Source organism: Toxotes jaculatrix, chromosome 17 (assembly GCF_017976425.1).
Source record: "Toxotes jaculatrix isolate fToxJac2 chromosome 17, fToxJac2.pri, whole genome shotgun sequence".
Lineage (NCBI taxonomy): Eukaryota > Metazoa > Chordata > Actinopteri > Toxotidae > Toxotes > Toxotes jaculatrix.
Genome location: NC_054410.1, coordinates 20,660,719 through 20,686,853, shown reverse-complemented (window position 1 = coordinate 20,686,853; position 26,135 = coordinate 20,660,719). Strand labels below are relative to the sequence as shown.

General features: G+C 43.7%; 1 protein-coding gene across 1 annotated transcript in view; it reads left to right on the top strand.

Moving 5' to 3' along the window:
- Positions 1-825: 825 nt before the first annotated feature.
- Positions 826-26,135, top strand: part of myt1lb (myelin transcription factor 1-like, b) — a 32,303-nt gene continuing 6,993 nt past the window's right edge. Inside the window, exons 1-12 of the mRNA XM_041061328.1 lie at positions 826-885; positions 2,222-2,732; positions 6,019-7,203; positions 10,467-10,601; positions 13,323-13,413; positions 14,819-14,926; positions 15,863-16,089; positions 16,467-16,753; positions 21,216-21,452; positions 23,420-23,541; positions 24,119-24,181; positions 24,989-25,057. Of these exons, the coding sequence (XP_040917262.1) occupies positions 826-885; positions 2,222-2,732; positions 6,019-7,203; positions 10,467-10,601; positions 13,323-13,413; positions 14,819-14,926; positions 15,863-16,089; positions 16,467-16,753; positions 21,216-21,452; positions 23,420-23,541; positions 24,119-24,181; positions 24,989-25,057 (3,095 nt within the window). The remainder of the gene's footprint in view (positions 886-2,221; positions 2,733-6,018; positions 7,204-10,466; positions 10,602-13,322; positions 13,414-14,818; positions 14,927-15,862; positions 16,090-16,466; positions 16,754-21,215; positions 21,453-23,419; positions 23,542-24,118; positions 24,182-24,988; positions 25,058-26,135) is intronic.

The window sequence follows — 26,135 nt, the reverse complement described above, 5'->3', positions numbered from 1 at the left end:
ACGCCTCTTAACACGAGCATTATTAGAAGTCATTTACATACGATGCTCTGCGGTTGCTTTAAATAAACAGGAGCCAGATATCTACGGCACTGTAGGTGGAACTTTTTAGCGTAGTCAGGCTATAAAGCGCGTCCACTCTCTGCTATCAAAAAACCTCTTTGTTTGTCCAATCCTGACCCAAAATAATGAAGTGCACTTGACTCCTTTTAAAGATACAATGAAAAAATACACAGCCAAGTGTTTATTATTTGCTATCCATTAGCTGATGTTGCAAAGCAATTATAGCAATTCAACAACTATTTTTCAGAGTGATTCGGGTGTAGTCACATTAATACCTGTCAGCCACTCAGCTATGCTGTGGCTCAATGCTTGACAGCAAAAGCTACTTTCAAACTGCTTCATTGTTGAGATAAAGGTAGAGAGGCAGGACTAGAAGACAGAGGGGGAGAAGAGTGGTGAGGGGCTGTGTCTATCTGCCTTTCCCACACCACTTTTCCCTCTCCCTCTTTCCACCCCTGCTCTCCCCCTCCCTCCTTCCTCCCACTCACCTATCCCACTCTCCTGCCAGCCCGCCCGCCTTGGCAGCTGCTAACCTGCTGGGACCGGTCCTTGATTTATTTGGAGAGGGCCCTGGAACGGAGGGGCCAGGATGAGTGGCATTTTAATGTGCTTTTGAGATGTTTGGTCACAAGCATTATTGATCACAGTGCCGCAGCACGCACCACCCCCCCTCCCTCACTGTCCCGCAGACCCTCGCACTGCCCTGGGGGAGAGGTCTGGCTGTCAGGCAGGGAATGAGTTTCCATGTGGGCTTAGATTAATGAAATGAGGCCCCTGGTTGCAGGGGGTGCAGGGGGTCAGACCATTAAGGAATCCCTGGGCTTGGCGAGATTGAGCCTGCCAGGTGACTGGACCCTGACTGACTGATGGACGTGCAGGACTGAGGAGAGAAAGAGGGAGAGAGAGGAGGAGAGAGGGAGAGGGCAGGACTGATAGGATATTGGGCTGTGGGACACACTGACATGAAAAACAGTGAAAAAGAAGGAACAGAAATGGGTTTCTAAGACTGCAGTCCTCCATCCTACAACAGACCATTAGCACCTAACTGCCACGATGAGCCTTTTCCACAGCTGCTCCACCACAAAAGCAGCACACACTGTCTAACAACAACCATTTTCTTACTCTCACACACAGCCTCGTGTCATTCATTCACATCAGGTCTTACTCTAAGTAGCGTGGAGCTGGGGAAACATCCAGAGGTTGTAAAAATAGGAGCCAGGGATATTTCACAGCCGAGTGAACATGCCCAAAGCGTGTTTAGCTCTCTTACACTGGACAGGGGGGGGGGGGGGGTTATTTGATGGCCAAAACACTCATAGCAGAACTCATCATAATTCCGACTGTGTGGGTTCCTTTGTTCGAACGTGCCAAAATGTGTGTACACAGCTACAATACACATACATGCACTCATGCATAAATGTACAAACAGCAGCACATGTTTTAAAGCCACACACACACACACGCATGCAGCTTACATTAGGGGGGGCCAGGTAGCAGCTCGGGGCTCGCAGAGGTTTGATGAGTGAAATGGATTAAGCCCCTGTGATCAATAGCCTGCGCGAATACACAGATTATCAGATTATCAGATTAGGATCTGTCCCCCTGCTGCCTAGAGGAGCCAGAGAATACATTAAAACCTGAGGTGCTTTGGCGAGATTCAATTAATCAGGCTACAGGTTGTCTTTTCTCCCTTACAGCCAGTTCCAGACAAGCACTTCTGTGTTTGCTGCACTTGGTTCACATCAGAATAAAGGCATATCAGTCTGCAGCAAAGTCTCTGCACAGCATGCACTGTGATTTCCTTAAGCCCAAAGAGCAAATTGATGTTACCTAAATAGAAATGAATGTGAAAATAGACTGAATCTTCTGCTTTGCATGATTTGAAAATAGAGATTTTATTCCTTTGTAACTGTTTTCTAGAAGAAATGGAGCATTTAATAATAATTGTTCAATAGCTAATGAGCATGTGTCTAATTAAAGTTGCTTAAGCAAAGTTTAATATTTTTCCCAGCAGAAGAATTTCAGAGGCTTTTCTTTCCTTGCAGTAAGAGGCCCTTGTTTTTTGTTGTATTCTTTTCAAATGTAGTTTGTAAACTGCAGCACTTCACAGACGCCTGAGTGTAAATGAACATTAGCAGTTATGGCCAGGTGAGGCTAACAGCTAACGGCTGCCCTCTTATCTCTCCTCCGCAGTGTGTATGGCTGCCCTCTGGCCAAGAAGAGAAAGAGTCTAGATAGACAAACCCTGGAAACCTCCCCCAAGAGGAGCACCTACCTAGATGACATGGACAACTCCACAATGGAGGAGTGCTACGAGACAGACGGAACTGAGGAGATGGACGACAGGGAGGAAGAGGAGGAGGAAGGAGCTGTAGAGGAGGAGGAGGAAGAGGGAGAAGTGGAGGAGGAAGAGGAGGAAGTGGAAGGCTACATGGACTACAACATAGAGCAAATGGAGCACGAAGATGGGGAGGTGGAGAGAGGTGATGGAGAAGGGGAAGAGGAGGAGGACGAGGAAGAAGAGGAGCTAGAGGTGGAGCAAGAAGAGGAGGAGGAGGGTGACGAGGAGAGGGTGGAGGAGGCGGAGGCCGAGGAGGAGGAGGAAGCGGTAGAGGAAGTGGACTATGAAGACGGAGAGGAGGAGGAGGAAGGAGAGCAGAGTCAAGGGCAAGGTGAGAACACTTACCAATCACATTGTACTGTCTACCACCAAATGCACTAGAACAACTTTTAGAAAACATTTTAGGAAATTAGTTTATTCACTTTCTGACTGATGAGAAGATCAAAATCTGTTCAGTAAATTTCAGGATCAAGCAGCTGCTTAGATTGGCTTAGCACAAAGACTGATAATAAGGGGAACTCACAAGCCTGTCTCTGTTTGGACAAAGCGATGTCCACTTACCAGTAGCTGACATGTTGTTTCTCATTTATTTAACCATTTTATTGGGGGGGTGGGGTGGTTATGTGTCAGACAGTGTCTTGGCTGGGCACGGTAACATCCTGGAGTCTCCACTGGTTTTCTGGCATCTGTCAGCTAAGCCAAGAAATACTTCAGCACATAACCCCCCTCTAAGACAGCAAATTGCTGTTTTTTCTGCAAACAAGATTTCATGTTAATTAGTGAGCTTTAGAGGTGCTGGTAGGTGTATTTTGTTACCTTCAGACTGAGCCAGGTTAGCTGTCTCCAGTCTTTGTGCTGAGGTGGACTAACTGTCTGCTGGCTGTAGCTTCATATTTACCCTACAGACATGAAACCGATGTCAGTCCTCTCTAACTCTGTCTTTATTTAACTCTCCTCCAAAATGTTGAACTGTTCCTTTAAAGATTCTCTATCTATTAAAAAAATGTTAGCATTATTTTTCATGCAGCATTTTTATATTTGTGGATCATATTTCTTTTTTTTTTTTTTTTAAGGATTTAATAAAGTAGTTTACTCACGTGTGCACATTTTGAAAGACTTTACTGTACGGCTACTGTAATCAAAACCCACCAGAAGCTGGAGGAGAGGTGCACTGGCATCAAATTAGTTGAGAACATCAACTTGTTTGCTAGTTTCTTGATTTTTTGAACTCTTTTTAAAAAATATTTAGGACTTTTTCTAATTACAGAAAAGATTATCTAAATTGATCACTAAAATCAGCATGGTTCCCCTCTGCAATTATTTCCCACTGAAATGTTTTAACCTTCTCTATAAGACCTTTGCCAGAGCCCTGAAGGAACTGAACCGTGCTAAATTGCTAAAACTGCAGCCATGATTGTTTTTTGGTCACTGCAAAAAGGCGACTAACAAACTAATCATTTTTAAAATCAAACGATATTAGAAGTTTCTGGTCCCTTGTTATATTTTAATCTTAAGAATATTAGAGCTGTTGGCAATCAAAGCATTGCTTTAATTATGCCTTTCCTGAAACATGATACAAAAATACCACCTAGTTTTGAGAAACTCCTGTCCCATATGTTAGCTCCTCTTCCACCCCCTGACGTGCCCAACACCAGATTTGGCAGGTTTCTCTCCAGCAGATTCTGCTTTGCACCCCTGCATCACGATTGGACCTGACAGTGCCTTCAAGTCCAATTAAGAGTGAAGCTCTGAGAGAGGAGTGTGTTAACCCTGTTTGGAGCGTAACTCTACCCACCCAGCGTTGATGTGGCACCTCAGCAGCCATGCTCGTATTTTCTTGCAGACATGCGAAAACATCTCTACAGACTGGCGTTCATTAGAGCCCACAGACGAGACCTTACCCTTAACTATGATACAGTGGACCGTTGCCACTGTCTCTTCAGCCTGTCAGCAGCCTCTCTTTCTATAGGCAGTACATGATTACCATCTATTTTTGATAAGTGGTTTGCACATTCCACGGTGTGTGATGTCGTTACCAGTATAAATTCTGCGAATTCTTCTCATCATTGAGCTCTATAATCATTATGATGTTTACCTTCCCAGAATGGACCCTCACAACATTTAAATCTGAAGCATTTGCCTTAAAAAAAAAAAAAAAAAAAAAAAAAAAAAAAAGGCAGAAAACTCTTTCCAAATGCATCATTACCATGTTCCCCATTCGCCCCCAAGATAGCAGTACTGGGTGGTCGCTGGGCAGATTCCAATCTCATAAATGTAATAGAGGTGACATTCTGGAGCTTTTCTATGTTTCTCAGTTGCGTGCACATCTCTGTAGCTAATCCAAAGCCAATTCAGGGCAGGGCAGTCTCTCTGTTCCCTCCTTAATCTGTTTCGCTTCCATATCCCTTTTATGTACCTTGATTGCTCTTCAAATTGCTTTCCTGTGCCATGTTTTATACCATCAAAAATTAAACCCCTGGTGCAGGAGGTTGCTGTAAGAAGCCTTTCACTGTCAAAATATGTGCCTGGTCATTCGTGACTGTTCCCTCTTCCCACTCTAAAGCCCTCACTCGCCAAGCACCAATATTATGTAGCTCTCATTAGATTGGAGTGTGTGTAAGTGTGTGTGTGTATGTACAGTAAGTGGGTGAGGAAAGTCAGTATGAGTGTTTTGTGTAGTCTTTGTACAGAGGATGTAATGGGATAATATTCAGATTTGTTTTTGTATGCGTATTCCATTGTGTGTGCACACTTCCTATTTGTAACTTTCATATCACTATGTATACTGTGATTACTGATAAGTCTTTCAACCAGGTGAAAATTAATATTTCATCCATTTTTTTTTTTTTTTTTGGTCTTGTGATTTGCATGTTCTCACCACAAGTGAAACTCCTATTTATTATTTTCTGTGTGTGGGCCTCTGGGTTCATTTTCTCCACAGGAATGTAAGTGGCAAATGTGACGCCAATGTGAGCGATGTGCTCTTGGCGGCTCAGGGCGGAAATGTGAAAGGAGAGATTGGAAGTGCTCCAGGAGTGAGTGCTTGAAATTACTGACAGAAGAGGTTCAGTAACCTTTTGCAGCCTGTCAGAATCAATTAGGCAGTGAAAGGAATTCTAAAGATACTGATGATTGAATGAAAAATAACTTTACTAACAAACAATGAATAGCTACTGACTGGGGTTCATCTTGTTGTAGATGGAAAAGCATATTATCTCGTAGATTTTGAACTGCTAAACAGTGAACAGTGTTTTTTCATTTGCAACAAGAGAATTCTTTATTAATATTTTTAACTATAAGACCTGTAAATGTCTCTTAAAGAAATGCAGGAAATTAGGATAAAAATTATACTTGCCAAAGATACAGTCTCTGGTTTCATAAATTCTCATTTACCCGAGCATCTTTCTCTGGAACTTTCCCAAACCGCTCTATTTAACTTCCTGTGCTGATTCACAATTCAGAACACAAGCTGCTGTTAAGACTCTCAAAGTAAATTATTAGGGGAAGCAAAGAGTTCCTTATCCAATTTAGATGGACCAAGCCCAGAAATCTGATTTACCAGTAAAATAGAATGATGGAAATGAAATTACAAGACGTTTGTTCTTTCTTTCCAACAGAGGACGGTCAGATGAGCAGTGGCAAGGGGGGCAATGGCGAGGGCCATGGTGGAGGTGGCGGTAGCAATGCCAAATCTGGTCTGACGACAGAGAAGGACAGCAACAACAATGACGAATATGAAAACTATGATGAACTTGTGGCCAAGTCACTCTTGAACCTGGGCAAGATCGCAGAAGACGCTGCCAACCGGGCCATGACGGAATCTGAAATGAACAGCAACTCCTCTAACAGTGCTGAGGAAGAAGAAGAGGAGGAGGAGGAGGAGGAAGAGGAAGAGGAGGAGGAGGAGGAAGATGAAGAGGAGGAGGAAGAGGAAGAAGAGGAGGAGGAGGAAGAAGAGGAAGAAGAAGAGGGGGAAGGGGATGAGACACAAAGGGGCGATCTAAGTTTGGACGTAGACAGTGATGTGGTTCGGGAGACGGTGGACTCCCTTAAACTGCTGGCACAAGGCCACGGTGCAGTACTGTCTGACAATTTAGATGGACAGGAGTTTGAGGATGGTACAGCTGAGAACGGGGACGAGACTGACTGTACCCACAGTGGGGCAAATGCACACCATGGTGGTAATATTAAGACCACCAGTAATGGACAAATAGAGAACAGCGATGAGGAAGTGTGTCTAAGCAGTCTGGAGTGCCTACGAAACCAATGCTTCGATCTGGCTCGGAAACTAAGCGAAACAAAGTCTGCTGACCGAAACGGACCATCCCAGCAAAATCATTTCTCATGCGGGGATCCCAATCAACAGGCCCAGCATCATGGCTATGGGGATTTCCACCATAGCCAAGACGACAGGCGGACGCTTGATAGGAACTATTCCGACATGGACAATCTCATGAAGCTCGAGGAGCAGCTGAGCCCACGCTCCAAAGCGTTCTCCAGTTGCGCGCAGGATGACCGGTATCCCACCAACCACCGGGACTTTGATGAGGACACTGCCTCAGTGACGTCAGACCGGTCAGAAGAAGTGTTTGACATGACGAAGGGTAACCTGTCCCTATTGGAGAAGGCCATTGCACTAGAGTCAGAACGCGCCAAGGCAATGCGAGATAAAATGGCAGCTGAGGCTGCCAGGAGAGACGGGGTGAGGTATAACCATGAAGACCATGGCCCACGGCATGGCTATGGTGTTGAGCGTAAAGCCCGCCTTCCTGATGGTATGAAGAAGCCTTTCTACCATAAAGGTGAGTGGTTCTTTCAAACACGGACACGCTCAGATGCACACGAGCTGCCATTTGAAACCATATCTACACAAGTGTAGGCATGTTCATTTAACAAGCTCAGGTAAAGTGTTTGAATGCCAGTGTTTGGCTCTGTATTGTATCTATCCTGTACTGGAGACTAGACAGCCCACATGCATTCTGGGAACCTCACTATAACCCCAGGACAAGCTTTTTCAGCCAATTTGGAAATTCGCATCTCGGTAGCAGCGGGAGCGGCAGCAGCAGCTTATGTTGTTAAAATAGGCCAGCATGGAAACATCAGAGGGTAGGCTTGTCAGGCATAAGTAATGGCAATCTGCACGGCCTGTTAGGACCGCAAATCTCATCCCTGCGATGCAGCTTGGGGAAAAGCTGCCTATTTTTAAACCTGAGCGAGCACTTGGGAGAGGAAGCTACAAAACAGAGGCCTTCTACCTTTAGAAAGGATTCATTCTGCAGGGAACAAGTTTTCTTTTAATGTTTGTTTATGATGCTTATAATCGAACATTCAGACTCATACTTATTGGTGGTACAGAGAGACAAATACACATATATTACAAATAGTGTAGTGTTCCATCAGTGGTAATTGTTGTACATTGTACTGGGTGTGCTGAATGTCTGCTTGTAGACCTACAGAGTAGAGTTACAGTCACAGAAACATTGCATTGGCATTTACAGTGGTCTCATTGCAAGCTCCCTTGTTTTACTCTTAATTATCTCCCCCATCATATCCTTTGCTGCAACAAGATTCAGACTTCGTTAGGTTAAATCATTTCCTCCCATAAGGAAGATATCAGATGAGGGCAATAAATAAGAGCATGCAAATTCCCAGCGGGGTGATGTTACACCTTAAATGCCACCCAACTCCCAGCAGGTATATATTGCAACTTAAATGCCACGCAAATGTTAATTTCAAGAGCCTTCCATCGCCCCTGTGTCTGGCTAATGTTGGAATAATGAGAGGACGCGAAACAGTTGCATCCCGATAACATCTTTCCTCGGGCAAGATAGTAGCAGACACTCGTTGACCAGGGTTCTTGTGTGTGATTTATAAAACAGAACATTGCGGTGGGGTGGGGGTGTGTGCGGGTAGGGTGTGTGTGTTTGTTGGGTGGGTGGGGGGGGTTCACAAAAGAGGCCAGCTCTCTAAGAGAAACATGAGGCTGAGATGAAAATTGAACAGTATCAGAATGACCGATAACAAACGACAGGCCTACTGACTGCACATTAATTATCCAGAGATGGTATGGTAATGGGGGCCATTTGCTATGCAAAGCGCAGACCATCCCCAGCCACAATCAATATCCCCTGCTTTCTAATATGCCTTCCACTTGGCTGCCTCCACTCTCTGCAATGGAAATGTGGCAGGCAGAACGCACAGCCGTCATGTATGCGCATGTGTGCATTCGTGCATGTGGAAATGGAGAATTATTTCCAACATACTGTTCAAACACTAACAGTCAATGTAATAATGTGCCTGAAAAGAAGCCATTATTAAGAAGCCACATTTTACATGCAGACCAAGTTCTTTATCAACATGAAATTTCCCTGCCTTTATTGCACTGGTGCCAGACAGAAGAGACATGACATAGCAATATTGTACCAAACTCATATGCCCCTAAACGTGACATAGATAGATGAGAGCCACAGAGGATAATGAGGTGCTTTTTTTCTGATTAATGAGACATGGGATTTCATTTGGTGATTCGCTTGTAAATGTATGAGTAGGTGTGCTCCATGCCACCTCTTAATTTTGTAATTCACTCGATTATTCTTCCTTTTGCTCCGTCTCCACAACCTCTGAGTCTATTTTGGTTTGCCAGTAAGTGTCTTAGGTGGAGCTACTAAGTTACACAGGCCCTTAAAACTTTAGTCTGTCTTTCTGTGGCAAGCGATAACAGTCCGTCCCCTGTCTACTCCCCAAATACTAGCTCCTGATAAAGGTTTCCTTCACACAAATGGCTTAGAATTGATTATACAATCTGATACATCCCTGCTATAAAAAGATATTATACGCTGTTATTGCTTTGTAAATTTTTCTAATTTTCTTTTACAATGGTAATGTAAACTGTATCTTACAAGAGCCGCTGGCCAATGTTGACAGTAAGAAGAATCCTTGACCTTGTTTGAGAGTCAAAGTTTTTTAAAGGTGGATGGTTGTATTTGCAGAAACAATGCCAGCTGGCACGGCATGGCATCCCTGCTTTTTGGTGGTAACCATATCTGATATCTGAGTTTGGGTGAAATACGAGAACCAGGTTTCGAGAAGGGAAAGACAATCTTATCCGGTGTGTGTGTGTGTGTGTGTGTGTGTGTGTGTGTGCGTGTGCGCGTGCGCACGCGCTATTTGGACCCTTGTTGTCACACTCAGTTCAACAAACTGTCATGCTAAGGCTAGGCTTTAATGGAGAGAAGTGTGATAAATTCCTAATTCAAGCTAAACTGGAAGATGAGACTCTTTTTGCTTTTTGTTGAAGGTCGCTAACACCAGATGTAATATTTCACAAATCTTCACAATGTCATTATAGTAAACAAACTTCATGATCAAAAGATCTGTCAGCAAGCCGATAATTGCATCTTTGTCCTTGTCAGTCTTCACTCTATTTCATCAGATAAATATAGAAATGAATAACAGCCTACAAAAAAAAAAAAAAAGAAATCCACTTAAAATACAATTATGTTTGATTACAAGAGTCAAGGGTGTAGATTTGGTTTCAGATATGTGGGGAACACATGAAGTCAGAGGTTCTCAGAAGTACTGAAAATACTTCATTTTAAATACTTACATCAATCTAGAAAACACACAACACTATGTAAACTGCTATAATATCCATATACTAACCCTACTAATCACATTTAGTTTTTAATGTGTACACTGTCACTAAAAAGAGCATTGCCATAAATAATACTTGACACAATGTTAAATTATAGCCAGTGTCATCCCATATTTTTGGGACAGTACTGACTGCAAATAAAAATACAGATTCAATTTTGTTCTTTTTTTAAATGAGCTGGTGTCCACAGTCTTCCTCTCAGGCTGGAGGTAAATCCTCCATCAGTCAGAGGATAGGGCAGTAGCCTGTTCGTAGCTCGTAGGGATGTGAAACCCAGGGAAGTCTGCAAATCACTCACTGCTACTTGTCCTCACGAGTTGCCATGAGCTTGCAATACATATACAATAACTGAAAGCTTAACAGCCATGCGGGGAATGTGTGATCGCCTCCATATGCCTTTTCTGTTCGCAGATGCTTCTCGTGCAGACAAGAAGGAAAGCCGGTGTCCGACGCCAGGCTGTGACGGCACGGGTCACGTGACCGGCTTGTACCCACACCATCGGAGCCTGTCCGGCTGTCCGCACAAAGACAGGGTGCCGCCAGAAAGTAAGCATATCAGTCACACACCAGACATAGGTTTCATTTATTTACCCAACCTGTGGCCTTGATGTCCTTTTGATGTTCGGCATGTTTCCCGTGACCCCTGCTGCGTCTGGCACGTTCTGTGTACTTGCTGTCGTGGTTGGACTGTGTTTGATATTTCAACGGGGTGTACAATGAAGGGGGTCAGACGGGCTGCAGCTGCGCTTCTCTTGTGACCTTTTGCATGGGGCCATGGGTTTGCTTGCTGATTGCCTGCCTAGTGTGCCGTGGTGATGAGGTGGGAAATGAGGCCTTTGTGATGTGCAAATAGTGGCAATGCAATGACTGGTGGGATGGTCAAGAGCTGTCAATCCGTGATTTACTTGGCTGCATGAGACTTTCTCCTCCGCTGAATTAACTGACAGTGATTGAGAGCAAACGGCAGGGGATGCTGGATGTGGGTTGCATGCTTCTTCACAGCATGGCTGGTCAGTGCATGTTAGATAAGAAAAGGTTAAATGCCATTCTCTTGCATTTCATCAATTCAGCTTTTTAATTGAGTCTGAACATTTAATTTCTCACAAAACTTGAAAGTGTTCACAGACCTTGGTAGCACTGTGCCCTCCTCAGTCATCCATGCCGTGAACCCCATTCATTTATTTGTATTCCTTGCTCAATTAAGTTATATTGAATAGAAAGGCCGTATCATATCTCTAAGCCTCAGATCAAGTGAAGTGGCAATAAACATTAGCCTTCACTGAATAGTGAGTTTTCCCTTTTCGTGAATTCACCCCAGCTATTTAGTCTCATTCACCTTGTGCAAACTTCTCAATAAAAGCCCCTTTTCACGTTTCATTAACCGCAGCGTGAAAATCAAGTTATGATCTGCCATGACCCAGACTGCAATCAAAATAAAAGAGGGTTTTAATAATGGCAAAGAAATTAGTTACCATTAAAGACAGGCTTGTAAAGACCAGCAGTGTCACAGATGACTCTTGTTCTGAGGAGCACCTCTCACACAAAAAGTCCCCTCACCTGAGATGTACTCGTCTCCCAGAAATGTGAAATGACTCAGAGCAGTTGACCTTGACTGGGATCAAGAGCCCCAGAATGGAATTTGGAAAAGGCTTAAATTGATTGTCACTGGAGATTTTTGGAATATGATGTCTGTGTTCCTCCTCCTGTTCCTCACTTGTGTTCATTGGGCCGACTTTTTGGGGGAAATGATACCACTAATACAGCACAGGACGCTTTGGATCACAGAAAGTTCTCTCCTTGATCTTTGTGGCATCATCTTCAGTCCTTTTCTTCCCCAGACTACTGAAGGATACTTGAGAGCGAAACACACACACACACACACACACACACACACACATACATACACACACATAGCACTGTTGTTGTTTGAGAAGATGGCACGTTTCAGAGCGCACAAGTTATCAGCGGGTCTCTGCATCATCAGCCGTGAAGCAGCCAGTCACCGTGTTTCTGTCAATAATGGTCAATATTCTTATGCAGACAGGTTCCTTGCTTCACCACTTTAAAGGTAAAGATGAGACCGTGTCACACATGGGACTGCCTGCAGGGCCAAGTCTCTCTCCCCTGTTAACACATTTGCTGGCCTGAATGCACAATGTATTATTAATGGCTTCGTTTAATTGGGAAATCACACAGTGTGGCCAGACTCTTCCCTGGGAAATGTGAAAAATGACAATTAAATTATATCTCAAATTTGTTAATTCCCATTCCATTGTAGCTCTTTTCTGTAGAATATTTTAAAATGGTTTACCTTTGTAACATTAAAGGAATTTGGTGCCACATTGCTTCCTGTTTGCTTCCTTGCAGTTATTCTACTACAGTCAATCCCTGTAGTTCTGTCTGTGCCCTCTGAATCAGGCCCGGCGCTTTAATTTCTCGCCGCTCTGTCTGTCTCCACGCAGAGGGCAGGGGTAGAGAAGTGGGATATGCATAATGTATTGGCTTGTGGCATGTTGAGGTGGCAGGCTTTGTCCAATTACCTGCACCGAATACCAATTAGTGTGTAAGGGAAGGAGGATGATGAGGGGTTAAAGTTTAAGGGGGTGATAATGATGAAGCTGATGCCGATGGGGTTTGGCCCTGCGTGCCACTGGTGTTGAGGAGACCCTTCCCCGCGCCCCCGCCTACGGTGCTCCAACAGCTCCTCTCGGACATCCATAGATCATTAATCTAATTGGCGGGTTGCCGGGGGGATCTGAGACAGTTATGGACTGTTTTAATGGTAAATGGTATTGAAGACTGGACTCTCTACCCTAGCAACGTGCAGATGATAACAAAGCACACTCTATCAAGAAGCTGTATTCCATCTGTCTGCTTCTTCCATTGATTTCAAGGCTTGTGTTTTGCATGATTGCTAGCTGTTGGTTACTCCACTCTCTGCATGCCCAAAATTTCCTTCCATCTCTGTCTCTTGCTGGCTTTGTCCTGTTAAACTTAAATGACATCTTTTTATTCATGACTGTCGCTATTCCATGAATACTAATTTGAAAGGGTTGGATAAGTGGAAGCAATATGGTGGGAAACCTTGCCTGCCCTTTCAAACTAGTGTTCATTAAAATGAAGAAGAGGTCATTCGGGTTCACACAGGCTCATTTCTTAATGATGTTTATAATGCCAAGCTCCTCACATACTAATAGAACTCATGCTTGATTGTAAGGGGCTCCTAACCTTCCCTGTCTTTCACTCCTATCTCCTGTCTGTACGAAGTTGTGGCAATGTATGAGAATGTTCTTAAGTGTCCTACGCCTGGCTGCACGGGACGCGGCCATGTCAATAGCAACAGAAACTCCCACAGAAGGTAAGTGACAGCCTGCCTATATGATACTGGCACTGTCCATGTTGCACCCTCCTTTCTTTACTATGGAATGTGGTTCAGTTTTTTTTTTTTTTCAAAGTATTGTTTTTTCTTTTTTTGTCCTGTTTCTATTTTTTTTTTTTTTTGCATCTCATCCATTTGTTTAATTATTGTCAGAGGCATTTTTTTTGTTTTTCCAAAACATTATTTCTTGTGTGGATATGTGCGGCCTTTCTGTTTTTTTACCGTGTTGAGAAGAAGGAAACAATTGCAGTGATTTGGCTGCTTAACAATCCCAGAGTTTAACTGAGACTGATTGCAATGCAGCAATTCACACCTTCCACAGCATAAATCATTTATCAGCTCATGGTGAAAAATGGCATCTATCAGGTGCAGGTTTGGAGGGAGAAACTGAAATAGCAGGGCGCTCTCGCCAGAGCTGTCAGACGGGGTGAGGTGACAGTGAAAGAGGAGTGTCACCCAGAGCAGATGCTCAGGGAGTCGGGCATAGCAGCAGCCATTAGCACCTTTCTGCCACTCAGCCAGGGTGACAGGAGAGGTGCAGACCTGGGAGGACCAGAATGCCTCAGTGCTGTGCTCAGCGACATAGGTGCAGCGCAGAATAGACACACACACACACACACACACACGGACATGCACCGTAAACTTTCACTCCTACTGGAAAGAGCTTATATAAAACCTCCATACACTCCCTCACACTCCCCGACCTGATACACACTCTCATCTCTGCACACATTCATGCACATCTGATGACAGGTGCTCACGAACACAGCTCTACACTGGCTTCGGGCCATTGTCAAAGATAATTTTTTCATTGTGGCCCGACTCACTACAGTTGACAGACTGGATGGAGTATAATAGGGGTTAAGGATAACAACATGAACTTTTGTCACATTTGGTCAGTTAGTTGTCACGAGGAAGTTTTACAGCACTGAATTCAGCGGGAACATACTGTAAGGTGTAGATCCCAAGTGTATGTGAGTGTGTGTGTCTCTTGTCACCATGTGTTTGAAGGAAACAAGATGCTTCAGAATGCACATAAAAATGCACATTTGTCCATATGGGAATATCTATTTTGAGAATGATTCAGAATTCAAGCTGCTCAACCAGAAACTTGCAAGCTGTTCCCAGTTGTGTTCTTATTTAAAGTGTTAAAAGTGATGAAAATGAATGATTTTTGCATTTTAAGCTGAGACTCTCCGAGCCACAGTCAGGTATTTTTCAAACTGGTAGACGCTGGGATTGATTGGCTGACAGACAGATAGCTGTTTTCAGCCTGGCAGACTGTCTGACACGCCGTGTGCGTTCAGTGTAATATTTTCACCTATCAGAATGTGTCTCCGATGCGCAGTCCGTACCGCCACTTAAGTCGCTTTCCCCTTTTCAGCCTGTCAGGATGTCCCATCGCTGCAGCCGAGAAGCTGGCCAAAGCCCAGGAGAAGCACCAGAGCTGCGATGGCCCAAAGTCCAACCAGGCCTCTGACCGCGTCTTAAGGTAGTATTCACTCTACACTTTCATCCACATCATCCAAAATGGAATTCAAGAACGTCTTGAATGTGAAATTGGCGGTAAATTGGTCACTGACCAACCAACTGTGACTGACAAAGGGCAAACAGAGATGGATTTTGTGCCACGATGTGTGTAAAACATCATAAAACATTTTACATGTAGAAGAGCTGTTGTTCAATCATGCTGCAAATGTTTCTTTTTCCTTTTCTTCCCCTGCATTCAGTGAAGCCATTGAGATTTTAAGTCTCCCCCTTTTTTTGTTTTATGTTTATGTTCTCCTGTCCCCCTGAGAATACTTTCAAGAGACTGCATCTTCATTTCACTGCTCACTATTGAAGGCAAATCGCTTTATTAGATTTTAGCAAAATTGGCCACATTTATCATAGCGAAGGCAGAGCTTTTTGAATGAGAGTTTCTTTGATACTCATGAAATGTTATGATGAAAAGTCTTACGTATTTGTACATTTTATATTTATATCTAACTGAACATCAACAGCATGAGATCTTACATCTCATTTTTCCAGGTCTCCAGATTAAGGCTATAAATGCATATCAAATGATAAAAGCATATCAAAAGTATGCAAAAGTAATAAAAGACGTGGAAATTAAATTTTGTCTGTTTATTATTGACTGTGCATGAACAACTCTTGTAGCAGGGTTGTGTTTTGTGAACGAAAGAGGAGGAAAACATCCATGCTGTGGCATGTAAAAGGGATGCCCTGCACCCTGAGACACCCCTCCATCCACCAGCATCATCCCCGATATTCTTACCCCGGAGTTTAACCCTGTCATTCTGCCCCTTCCCTTGCATCTGCCCATTTTTTTAAAAAAAAAAAGCCAAATCCCAAGTTCCCTCTCCCTCCCCTGGGCAATGTTGAGTGCCTCGGTCCAACTTCCACCCCCTCGTCATTTATTTTCCAGGCCTATGTGCTTTGTCAAACAACTGGACTATCCACAGTATGGTTACAAGAACAATGTTTCCACCAGCACGCCCCGCTCCAACCTGGCCAAGGAGCTGGAGAAGTACTCCAAGACCAGCTTCGACTACAGCGCCTTTGATGGCAGCAACAACCACCAAGTGTACGGGAAACGGGCCATCGCACCCAAAGTTCACGGACAAAGGGACACCTCCCCAAAAGGCTATGACGGTACTATTTTACAGCAAGATAAAAATGTTATTTCCACTGCTTTGACATTCCTGTAACTTTTTTTTTTTTTTCATTTCTCCCATTTGAATGTTATGTTTTAATTGTTGTTCAAGATTGAGTAAACTCATAAGTCCACACACAAGGTTTTGTGTTTGTTTTGTGTGTGAATTTGTGGAATCTTTTGACGTGGCATTTTATTTTAAACATACATAAAAACACCCTTCACCAGGGACATACATTATGGGTGAACCTATAAAACCCACCTTGAAAGGGAAAACAATTTATCTTGTTTTTAGGCAGGTAAATCTGTACAAGTCATCATTTTACATTTGCATTAACTTACATTTTCTTTTTGAATTTCTTCATCTGTCCCACAGCTAAACGTTACTGCAAGAACTCCAGCTCGGCCAGCAGCACCACCAGCACCTACGCTCCCAGCAGCAGCAGCAGCAGCATGAGCTGTGGAGGTGGAGGAGGGGCCGCGGGAGGAGGCGGCGGGGGCGGGGGCAGCAGCGCCAGCAGCACCTGCAGCAAGAGCAGCTTCGACTACAGTCACGACATGGAGGCCGCCCACATGGCGGCCACGGCCATCCTCAACCTGTCCACGCGCTGCAGGGAGATGCCCCACGGCATGGGGGGGAAGCCCCAGGACCTGTGCTCGCAGGTAGGGAGGGGAAGGGAAGCACACTGGAATGACTGTCATGATGTTGTACGTTTAGATTGTCAGTTAAATGACCAAACTGTAAAATGAGAAGAGAAAACGACACATTTCGGTCACTTTTGTCACTGTTTTTTGAAAAGGGGGGACTCGTCAGCCTCACATGTCTCAGTGTTCACTACACTTTGTGAGACTTCTTGGAGACTTCTTCTGCTGTAGCTAAAAAACAACAAACAAAAAAAAAAAAACACTGACAGATTAAATCTGTGCTTCCTTCATTATACTGATGCCGGCAGTGAACACTGACAAAGATAGGGAGATTACAGATGCGCACACCACATGTACACATACACACACTCTCTCTCTGTCACACACACACACACACACACATTCCATTAAAGATCCAAGGCTGTGTCTTACACTCAGGGCTCAGCAGGGCAGTTTTTTATTTTCCGTCTGGGGATCAGATAGGAGCAGGACGAGGCGCCGTTTGACACGGCGTGAGCCCAGTGTGTCATTTCTGAGGAGATAAGGTGACGGTGTTCCTGTATTATCTGCACCCAGATGCTGAGCTGGAAAATGGGGGCCAGAAAGACAGCGCGCAGCAGAGGGCTAACGCTGGCTTAATGCTAATGTTGACAGCGGAGACTGCCAGAGAATGAGAGCCAGGGCGATAGAATTGAAAATAAAGAAAGACGGCAAAGAAAGACTTATTGGCCAGAGGTTTCTAAATGTGCCACAGTGCCGGAGGAGAGGAGGAAGGTACTGAGGAAAGAGTTATAGAAAAAGAAGGGAGAGGAGGGGAAAGGAAGAAAGCCAAAAGCAACATACTTCCAAAAAAAAAAGAAAGAAAGAAAGAGTGGCAGCAACAAATGCCTGAAGCAGTTCGTCTCTTCCTCTGGTCCTATCTCATTTTATTGTCTGTCCCTCTCCTGCTCCGGGCCCAGACGGGCAGGATGCTCTCAGGGCAGGATGGGAAAACAGGAGACTTCAGATTTCAGATCAGGGTGGGGTTTTTTTTGTTTTTTTTGTTTCTTCTTTCATCTCAACACTTCACTTCGTGGCCCACACTGTTCCTTTCTGTGTCTGAATGAAACTTCCCACACACACACACACACACACATACGTGTACATCTATTCTCACCTCCGTGTTTTTTTTTTTCAGTCTGTCTGTCCGTCCGCTTGTTTCTCTTTCTCTCAGTCTACTCGTTGAATTTATTTGTAGCAGGGTTGACTGAAAGACTGCATGAATTGTCTTGTATTTAATGTCTTTAGGTCAAATGCTGCTTGATAGTTAGAACAATGGAAACTGAGGTAAGCAGTGAAAGACAGGATCAGTGTCTGGGGCGGATCCTTCTCTGGCAGTGGTCCCCAACCTTTTTGCCTGATGACACCTTAAATGAAGCAGCGTCTCAGGTTGAATAAATATCTGATTTGTGAGCAGTTCAGCCGAAGTGTAATTATAATAAATAAGATTATGAAACAGTCAGAGGAAAAAAAAAACTTTAGTGGCAAGATAATATTTCTCTTCTTTCTTGTGGGAAATCATCTTGCTGACTGTCAGGTTGAGTAGCAGCTTCATTCAAAGTTGGGGAAACATACCTTTGAAGGACAATATCTGTATTTTAACACTAATTCCATTAAACTTTAACATTAAGTACAATTCAAAAGTCCAGGCACCTAAAACTTACTTGAAATATCTAATGAATCACATTTCACATCATGTTTGTCTGTGTTTTAGTTAAATCTGTGTCATGGAGGAACCTGTTGACAGATTCAACAAAGTAATATGAATAATAAACAGCTGCAGCGCACCAACTCACTGGATCTCTATGCTGTAACACACACACACACACACACACACACACACACAATATTAATGTGAAAAGTTCCTTGTTTTAATAAGATCCTTTTCATGGTATCAAGATATTTTTCAATTTGCTATGACACATTTTCTTATTATTAAACGCCAAATTATTCCATTTTTAAAAGGAACTCATCTTGTAAAGCCACAAAGAAAGTTGTGTGATATAACAATAAATACTTTTCCTGTTATAACAAAAAAACAAAAAGTTTCATAGCATAACAAGCTGATTTTTTTTTTTTTGTCACAGTGGCAGTATGCTGCCATATATTTCAAATGCCCAATCAACCTGCTATTCCAGTAGTTATAATGTAATGTCATTTAAAGGATAATATTAAAGCAAGGACTATTTGTACTTTGACAGAAGGCTAAAGAATACAAAGTGTAAACCCTCAGCTTTAGAGAAGCTGTTTCCCTGAGCAAAGCTGCCATAGACTCCAAGGACAGCCTAACATTTAACCAAAATAAGATAATCTTGGTGTCAGCATACTGTCTGACTGCACTCAGAAACAAAAACAGACGTCCATGAATGGTTGTTAAGCTGGAAAAACAATGCATGAAGAGGGAGGGAGACAATGGTGAGCACAGTGAGAGAAAGAACCAGTGAGCGAAGAGAGAGACATGAGCAAAGGAAAGGCCAGAGAGGAAGACAGGACACGACGCTGGTTTTATTTTGAGACCTGGAAATAGGTGGGCGGAAGTAATGTGGCGAGAATTAGCAAGCGACCTCTCACACTCTGGCCCTCTTCCTCCCAGCGTCGCCGTGGCAACGGAGGTCAGGGGTTACCGGGGGGGGTCAGAGCAAGAAGGGGTGGTCTCCGATGAAGGAGGTGGGGTGCATCCTCACATATCATCCTTGTTAATTCGATATGAAGGGGTGGGTCATGTTAATTGGACAGTGACATACAATACAATGGCTGACACGGGGAGGGCAGTCCGCTGAGCATACTCACGAGGACAAGATGAGTCATGGCAACACTCAATGAGTGTGTGCCATCGGATCTATTCCTCAGCAACTTGACCTTTACATAACAGAGACTGTTTCTATTGCACTTACTGTCTTTTACTCCTTTCCTGCTCATCTTCTGCCTCCTTCTCTCTGCTTTCGAAAGTCCATAGCCAAAACCTATGTCTGAACGTTGAGTGAGCGCGTGTTTGACACCTACACCTACATCATGGAATAATGTCAGCTGAACGCTTTTGTGGACAGGTGCTGTTGTAAAAGCTCCATTTGTGTTGTGCTTGTTCATCCTTATAATGAACAGTCTTTGTGTTTAGCAGCCCATCATCTCCATGTTTGTGTGCCTGGGAGGATTCCCAAGTTTTTATAGTACCTATAGTTCACAGTGAGTTATTCTTCTCCACAGACTAATGACCTAGCAGTAATAGTGTTTTACTGCCCCTTTTTTTTTTTTTTTACTATTTTTAAGTCCACAGTTCTTGCAGTATTCATGCCCAGTCCCAAACCCTATCATCCCCAACATTTGAGTCAATGTACGTCACAGAGGTTGTGGCTTCAGACACCAGGAGAATCCACCCCCAGGGACACAGGCAGGCATTCCTATTCATGAAAGGGAGCAAAAGGAATAAGGAGGAGAGGTTAGATGGAAAAAAAAAAGAGAGGGATATTAATGAGAGTGAAGACATAAACACATGCACATACCAACCAAAACATAATCCCTCAGGATCAGGGACTCTTTTGGTATTTACAGTGTGTGCCAGATCAAAGAAAACAAACACGTGTATGAATATATAGACAAAAACACACACTTTAGTGAGCGGTCAGTCTTACTGGATGTGGCCCACTTTGTTCCAGCACACAGTATAGTTCTGTTTCTGGGTTTGCAGCAGTCTAGTTCCAGTCACTGCTGCTCATCACTGCTCTCAACCCCCACCCCTAACCCTCAGCCCCTGCCCCCCCTCCCACGATGTCCACTCACATTAGGCTCACACACACAACACAAAGTCATGCACACACACACACACCCTTCTGACCGCACAGTACAGACTATAGTGGGATGGAAGGAAAGAGAAAGACAGAGAGAGAAAGAAAGAAAGAGTAAAGGAGGGGTTCACAGAGGGATGCACTCGTCCTGGAGCACTGATGACCTCTTCTTCTTTTGGACCTCTTATGAGTGTAACGCTACGTTGTTACTGTACACTGCAAGTGTCTAATGTTTCATGCTAGACGGACTTGGGCAAAAAATAAATTGGAATATTGTTTCAGATATTTGAACTGCAAGCTTTCTTGATCCATCTTTCCAGACATCTGAAAAGCTCAAAAGTGAGCACATCACTGGAGGAACAGAAAAATTCAAGCACTTTTCATGTACTTCTTTAGTATTCACCATGTATCCAGCTACTGTTTTGCCCAGCTCTGATCCTAGAATATGAATATGTTTGACTGCTATTTAATCAGAAACTCTCTCTCTCTTTTATCCCTTTCTCTCCATCCCTGCCTCCTTATGTTCTGTGCATCCTTTTACCCTTTCCTCATAATCATCTGACTGAAACCTCAACATGCACACACCCATCTCCTCCATGTACACTGACCTGACTTAACCCTTACACACACACACACACACATACACATGCACCTTCCAGAGTCCCGGTCTAGATGTTGATGAGAACGGTACGTTGGACCTGAGTATGAGCAAGCGTCTGTGCAGCGGTGGTGGTGGTGGAGGGGATGCTGTGCTCACCCCTCTAGAGCCCATGTCCCCCCAGAGGCAAGCTGCCCTGCTGGGCTCCCGCTGCTACGGCATGGGGGATGCCGCTGACTGCTGGGACCTGCCAGTAGACTACACCAAGATCAAACACATAGATGAGGACGAGAAAGAGGTAAAGGGGGACAATAACAAGGACAGTGTTATAAATTCATTTGACCTCTGATGTCTGGTTTTGGCCAGATAAATGAGAGAATATGCTGTGAATCATTTTTTAAGAAAGAGAGTAGATCACTTCCTGAATGTTATCATTCAGCATCTTTTAAAAAAATAAGAATAAGCTGCCTGTAAAGGTTGAGTTACGTTAAAATTCCCTTAAAAAATATTTTATCTTTTGTCCGCTAAGACTGCTCTCCTCTGCTCTGCCTCCAAATGGTTTTGAAAGATGTTAATGATGGTACGAGGATGGATGGAGGTAGAAATGATGATGGCGGGTGATGAAGGAAAGAATAAAACAGATTGGGAAAAAAAAAACGACTGATAGTTGTGATGTTGATAATAAGCTGATAGACTGTACAGTTGGCATGCGTCACTTACACTGCCTCTTCCATGTGTCTCAGCCCAAATTACCTCCCGCCAAACCACGGATTCAACACAGTGTCTCCAAGTCAAACATTTGCCTTGCCATCTGAGCGTCTTCTAGGTTTCTTACCTCTCTGTCTGACTCACCGTTATATTTGGAATCATTAGAAAGTCATATTAGGGGGTTTTTGAGGGAAACCTAATGAATCTGCATGTTAATTGACGTCAGCATTGTCATACACAGAGGTGTGTCTGCTCTGTTTGTATCATGCTCCCTGCATGCTGGCTTTCTGTTTTTACATTTCGCTCTTCTCCAAAATGAATTATGCAAAGTAGCACCTTGGGAGGGAATCGGAATGGCTCATCTCATCAAAGAACTGCTGGAAATCAATGCAGCACTGCTGGGTGCGCCTGTCGGTGTGTAGAGGCGCTTGCATGTACAGTACATGTGCCTCTGTTGGTGTGTGTGAGATGTGAATATTCATATGAGTGTGTGCATGTCTGTGCCCGCGTCTCTTTGGGAGTGTGTCTGCTTGTACATGCAAGTTTCCTCCCTAGCCTACTTTTTTTTTTTGCTCTGTATCTCTGTATGTATGCATGTGTCGTTCTCCTTCCTGTCTCCCTCTCAGCCTAACGCTCCCTTTAATTGGGGAAGCTTGCTGGCTGACCCAGCATCACACACTCCAAGACAGCTTGAGCACTGGATAATTTGGGCTGTATCTGGGCCTGTCTCTTTATGGGCATTACTGTATATACACTGCAAGCATGGAAGAAAGGAAAAGAGGATTTGCATCAACAGCCAACGTGCCCTGGCTGTGTGCACTGCAGACAAAGCACAGCCCCACACCAACACAGGCAGCAGCGGTCTGATGCTGCACCGCAGTGCCATCTAGTGACTAGGTGGTGCATTGCATGCATACACAAAGCCAACTCCCTGAATGTTCTGTACTTGCACACACACAAGAATGTGCTGTGAACGTGTACATACCCATGAGTGAGCCCACAAACACACCACACACACACAGACACACAGACATGTGCAAACACTGTTCATTTGGCACTGAGTCATTATTTCCTCTCAGGGATTCTATTTTCTACCTCTGTTAGACTGACAGGTGAGGCTCAATAGTCACACAGGCTCAACCATTAGCATTCAAATTGACAAGACTCTGGGCTGACAGGTGTGCACGTAGGGTGTGTGTGTGTGTGTGTGTGTGTGTGTGTGTGCGTGTGTGTGTGTGTGCGTGTGTGTGTGTGTGTGTGTGTGTGTGTGTGTGTGTGTGTGTGTGTGTAAAAAACAGACAAAGAGGTAGGGAAGATGAAGGAAAGAGAGACTCAAAAATCTGAGTTTTCATTATGTGGCAGTTAATAAAATGCATTCCAACTTCTAGACATGTGCTTTTTAAATATGTGAACCCAAGCATGATTTCTTAAAAATGGAAAATGATGGAGTGAAATCCCTCTTCATCTCTCTCTTCCCCTCTCCCCTCTTTGTCTTCCTCCTCCTCCCCCCCTTTCATCTCTTCCTCCCCTTGTCCCCCTGTTCTCACCCGACCTCAGCCGGATGACCTGGATCCCTTCCACGACCTCCTGGAGGACCGTTCCTACACCACGGACGTCAACATGCCCAGCCCCAAGCCCAAGTATATCCAGTGCAAGGAGAGTAAGAAGGACCTGATAACGTAAGAGCCCTCTTTCTCTTCCCAATGTCCCAGTGTTCCTCCTATCCAACAGACCCCACTTGCTTCTCCCCACTCATGCTCTGCTTCCCCCTCCCTCCCCATCTAATTTCTCTCTTTTGTTTTCATCCCTCTCTGTGCTCCGGTTAACCTCAGAGAACCCCCTCTCCTTCTCTCTATCTCCCCCTCACTCCCACCCTCCCCCACCCCCTCCCATCCTGTGCTGCTGGCAGTGGCTTGCTATATGACTTTTATTTAACAGCTTTATCCATTTATCTACACCGATCTTAGAGCTGGTAGCTCCCACTGATGCCTTTATTGTAGTTTCCCTCTTTTGATGCTTTATCTTTATGAGACACAACACTAGTTGTCAGTATCATGCCATATCAAGTGTAGCTGATCTCAGGAAGCACAATATTAATCACAGACAGTGAAGCTAAACTGGAAACAATGAAAACCAAAAAAAAAAAAAAAAAAAGAAAAGAAAAAAATCTGAGACAATCCCCTTTTTTTCTCTAATTTTCACATTTTCTTCTCCTTCCCTTTGGGCTTATAAATCTGTCTATTTTTCCGGTGGCAGATGTCCCACACCGGGGTGTGATGGAAGTGGTCACTTGACGAGCAATTTCGCCTCACATCGAAGGTGTGACTTGCTTTTCTCCTGGTGGATTCTAAGTCTATTTCTCTTTATTGTTTTCAGCTTACCTCGACTATGCTGTCAAACACCTGTAGGCAGAATGTCTCTCTCTCTTTTATTTGTTAGCCCTTTGACTATTGGCAACTTGACATCCAGAAACAAGGGTATCATCCAGTAAGAAAAGACTAAGTGAATTAAAGATTGGATACATGCTAATTTTGAAGCTAAACCCTTGGATGAAATTATTTCTCAATGGGTTGTGTGTAAAGCCTCCTAAGCTGATGTTATTCAGTCCTCCAGGCCCTTCCCATAGTGTAAATGCAGACTAAGCATTTGCCATTCAGAGCAGGAGGACTTAAGTAGAAGTGCTGAGTGTTACAGTGCGAGATGAGTCTGCAAGGACTGAGTGATATAAGCGTGGAGGCTGACATGGCTGCATGTACAGGAGACTTTCCCCCCCTGAACGACTTCACAAATCTGGCAACGTTCTAGTCTTTGACAAATTTCATACAGTAATTTACTATGTTTAATTCACTCTGTCCTGCTTTTGAACCCAGTGCAGAGCAGAACATGCATGAAAACAAGTCGTCCTTGTTGTTACATCTGATTGCAAATACTCAGAGGGTTAATGTTTTCTAATCAACTCCCTGCACTTGCATCATGGCTTTTATTTATTTATTTATTTTGCATTTCCTGATTGATGTTTTACGTATGCATGTAAATGTGTGCAGGCTGAGAGACTGCTTTGTGTTACAGTGGTTGGGGTGCGTTGTCATTTTGGTGAAACTAATGTTCCACTGGTGTATTTTTCAGTCTCTCAGGTTGCCCTTTAGCTGATAAAAGCATTCGAAGTATGCTGGCCAACAACGCGCAAGAGCTCAAGTAAGGCGTGAGATGACTCACTGATATGTGTGTGATTTGTGTGTCTTGCTCATTCTTCCTAGCGTAAGGTCAACTTTTACCTCATGCAGGTGCCAAAAAGTGGCCATGTACGAATAGAAACTATAGGCTGCTCATAAATGGACTCATGAAGTTTTATTTCATTACCCTTCAAGAAAAGCCTTTAAAATAAGATATTTTATATTTTGCACATTGTCAACAAATCCATTAAAGAAAGACCAGAACCAACAGAGAATTGATGCTGCAGACAAGTATTGTTTGTGTATCCAAAGCCAGGACAAACCTTCCTCTGGGCCATGAGGCACCATTGTTGGCCAAAAACTTAAAAACACACCAGTGAGCCACACTTTTGTACTGGGTGACATGTTTTTGTTACTATGAACACACACTTAAGTTCATTTTGACTTAGTCCTGCTGCCTCAAATACTCATAGAGCACAAATTGTGTATTAATCCTCCACTGAAAATAGTCCCCAACAATGAATTCATACAGTAGAGCTATTTCCTTTTGTTGTTGTTTGAGAAATGTTTGCTAAAGAACTACAGTGCCCAGCTGTAGTTGGAAATAATTTAGTCTTTTTTCAAAATAAAACTATATATTTATGAGTAAGTTTCAAAGATTTAAGTCTTCAGCAGGAACCGAGAGACAGACTGAAACATTGTTGGTTTTGCTCTTTTCATGGGGTTTTATAACAATAAGAAAAATATACTATATAGACTATCCCCAGTATTATTCCCAATCTATCAGTTATAACCAGGGAAATACAGTGAGCCTCCTCAGCTCTCTGACCCCTTAATTAACATCTAGGACCTCTTGCACCTCTCAAAGTAAGTTTTTGGGGAGTTTCAAAACCCTAAGGTAGTTAGTTTGTATTTTTGTTACTGTAAAGTTATTACTTGCTGAGATCTTAAAGGGTGAGCAGCTCAGCAAAACTGACAATAAACAGGCAGCAAATTTTGCTGATGCTGTAGCTGCAGGTGTGGATAATCCTGGAGCCACCTGTTGTAGCTGTATAAACTAAAGATGGAGCTAGATTACTGTAATGTGTTTATTCAATCTT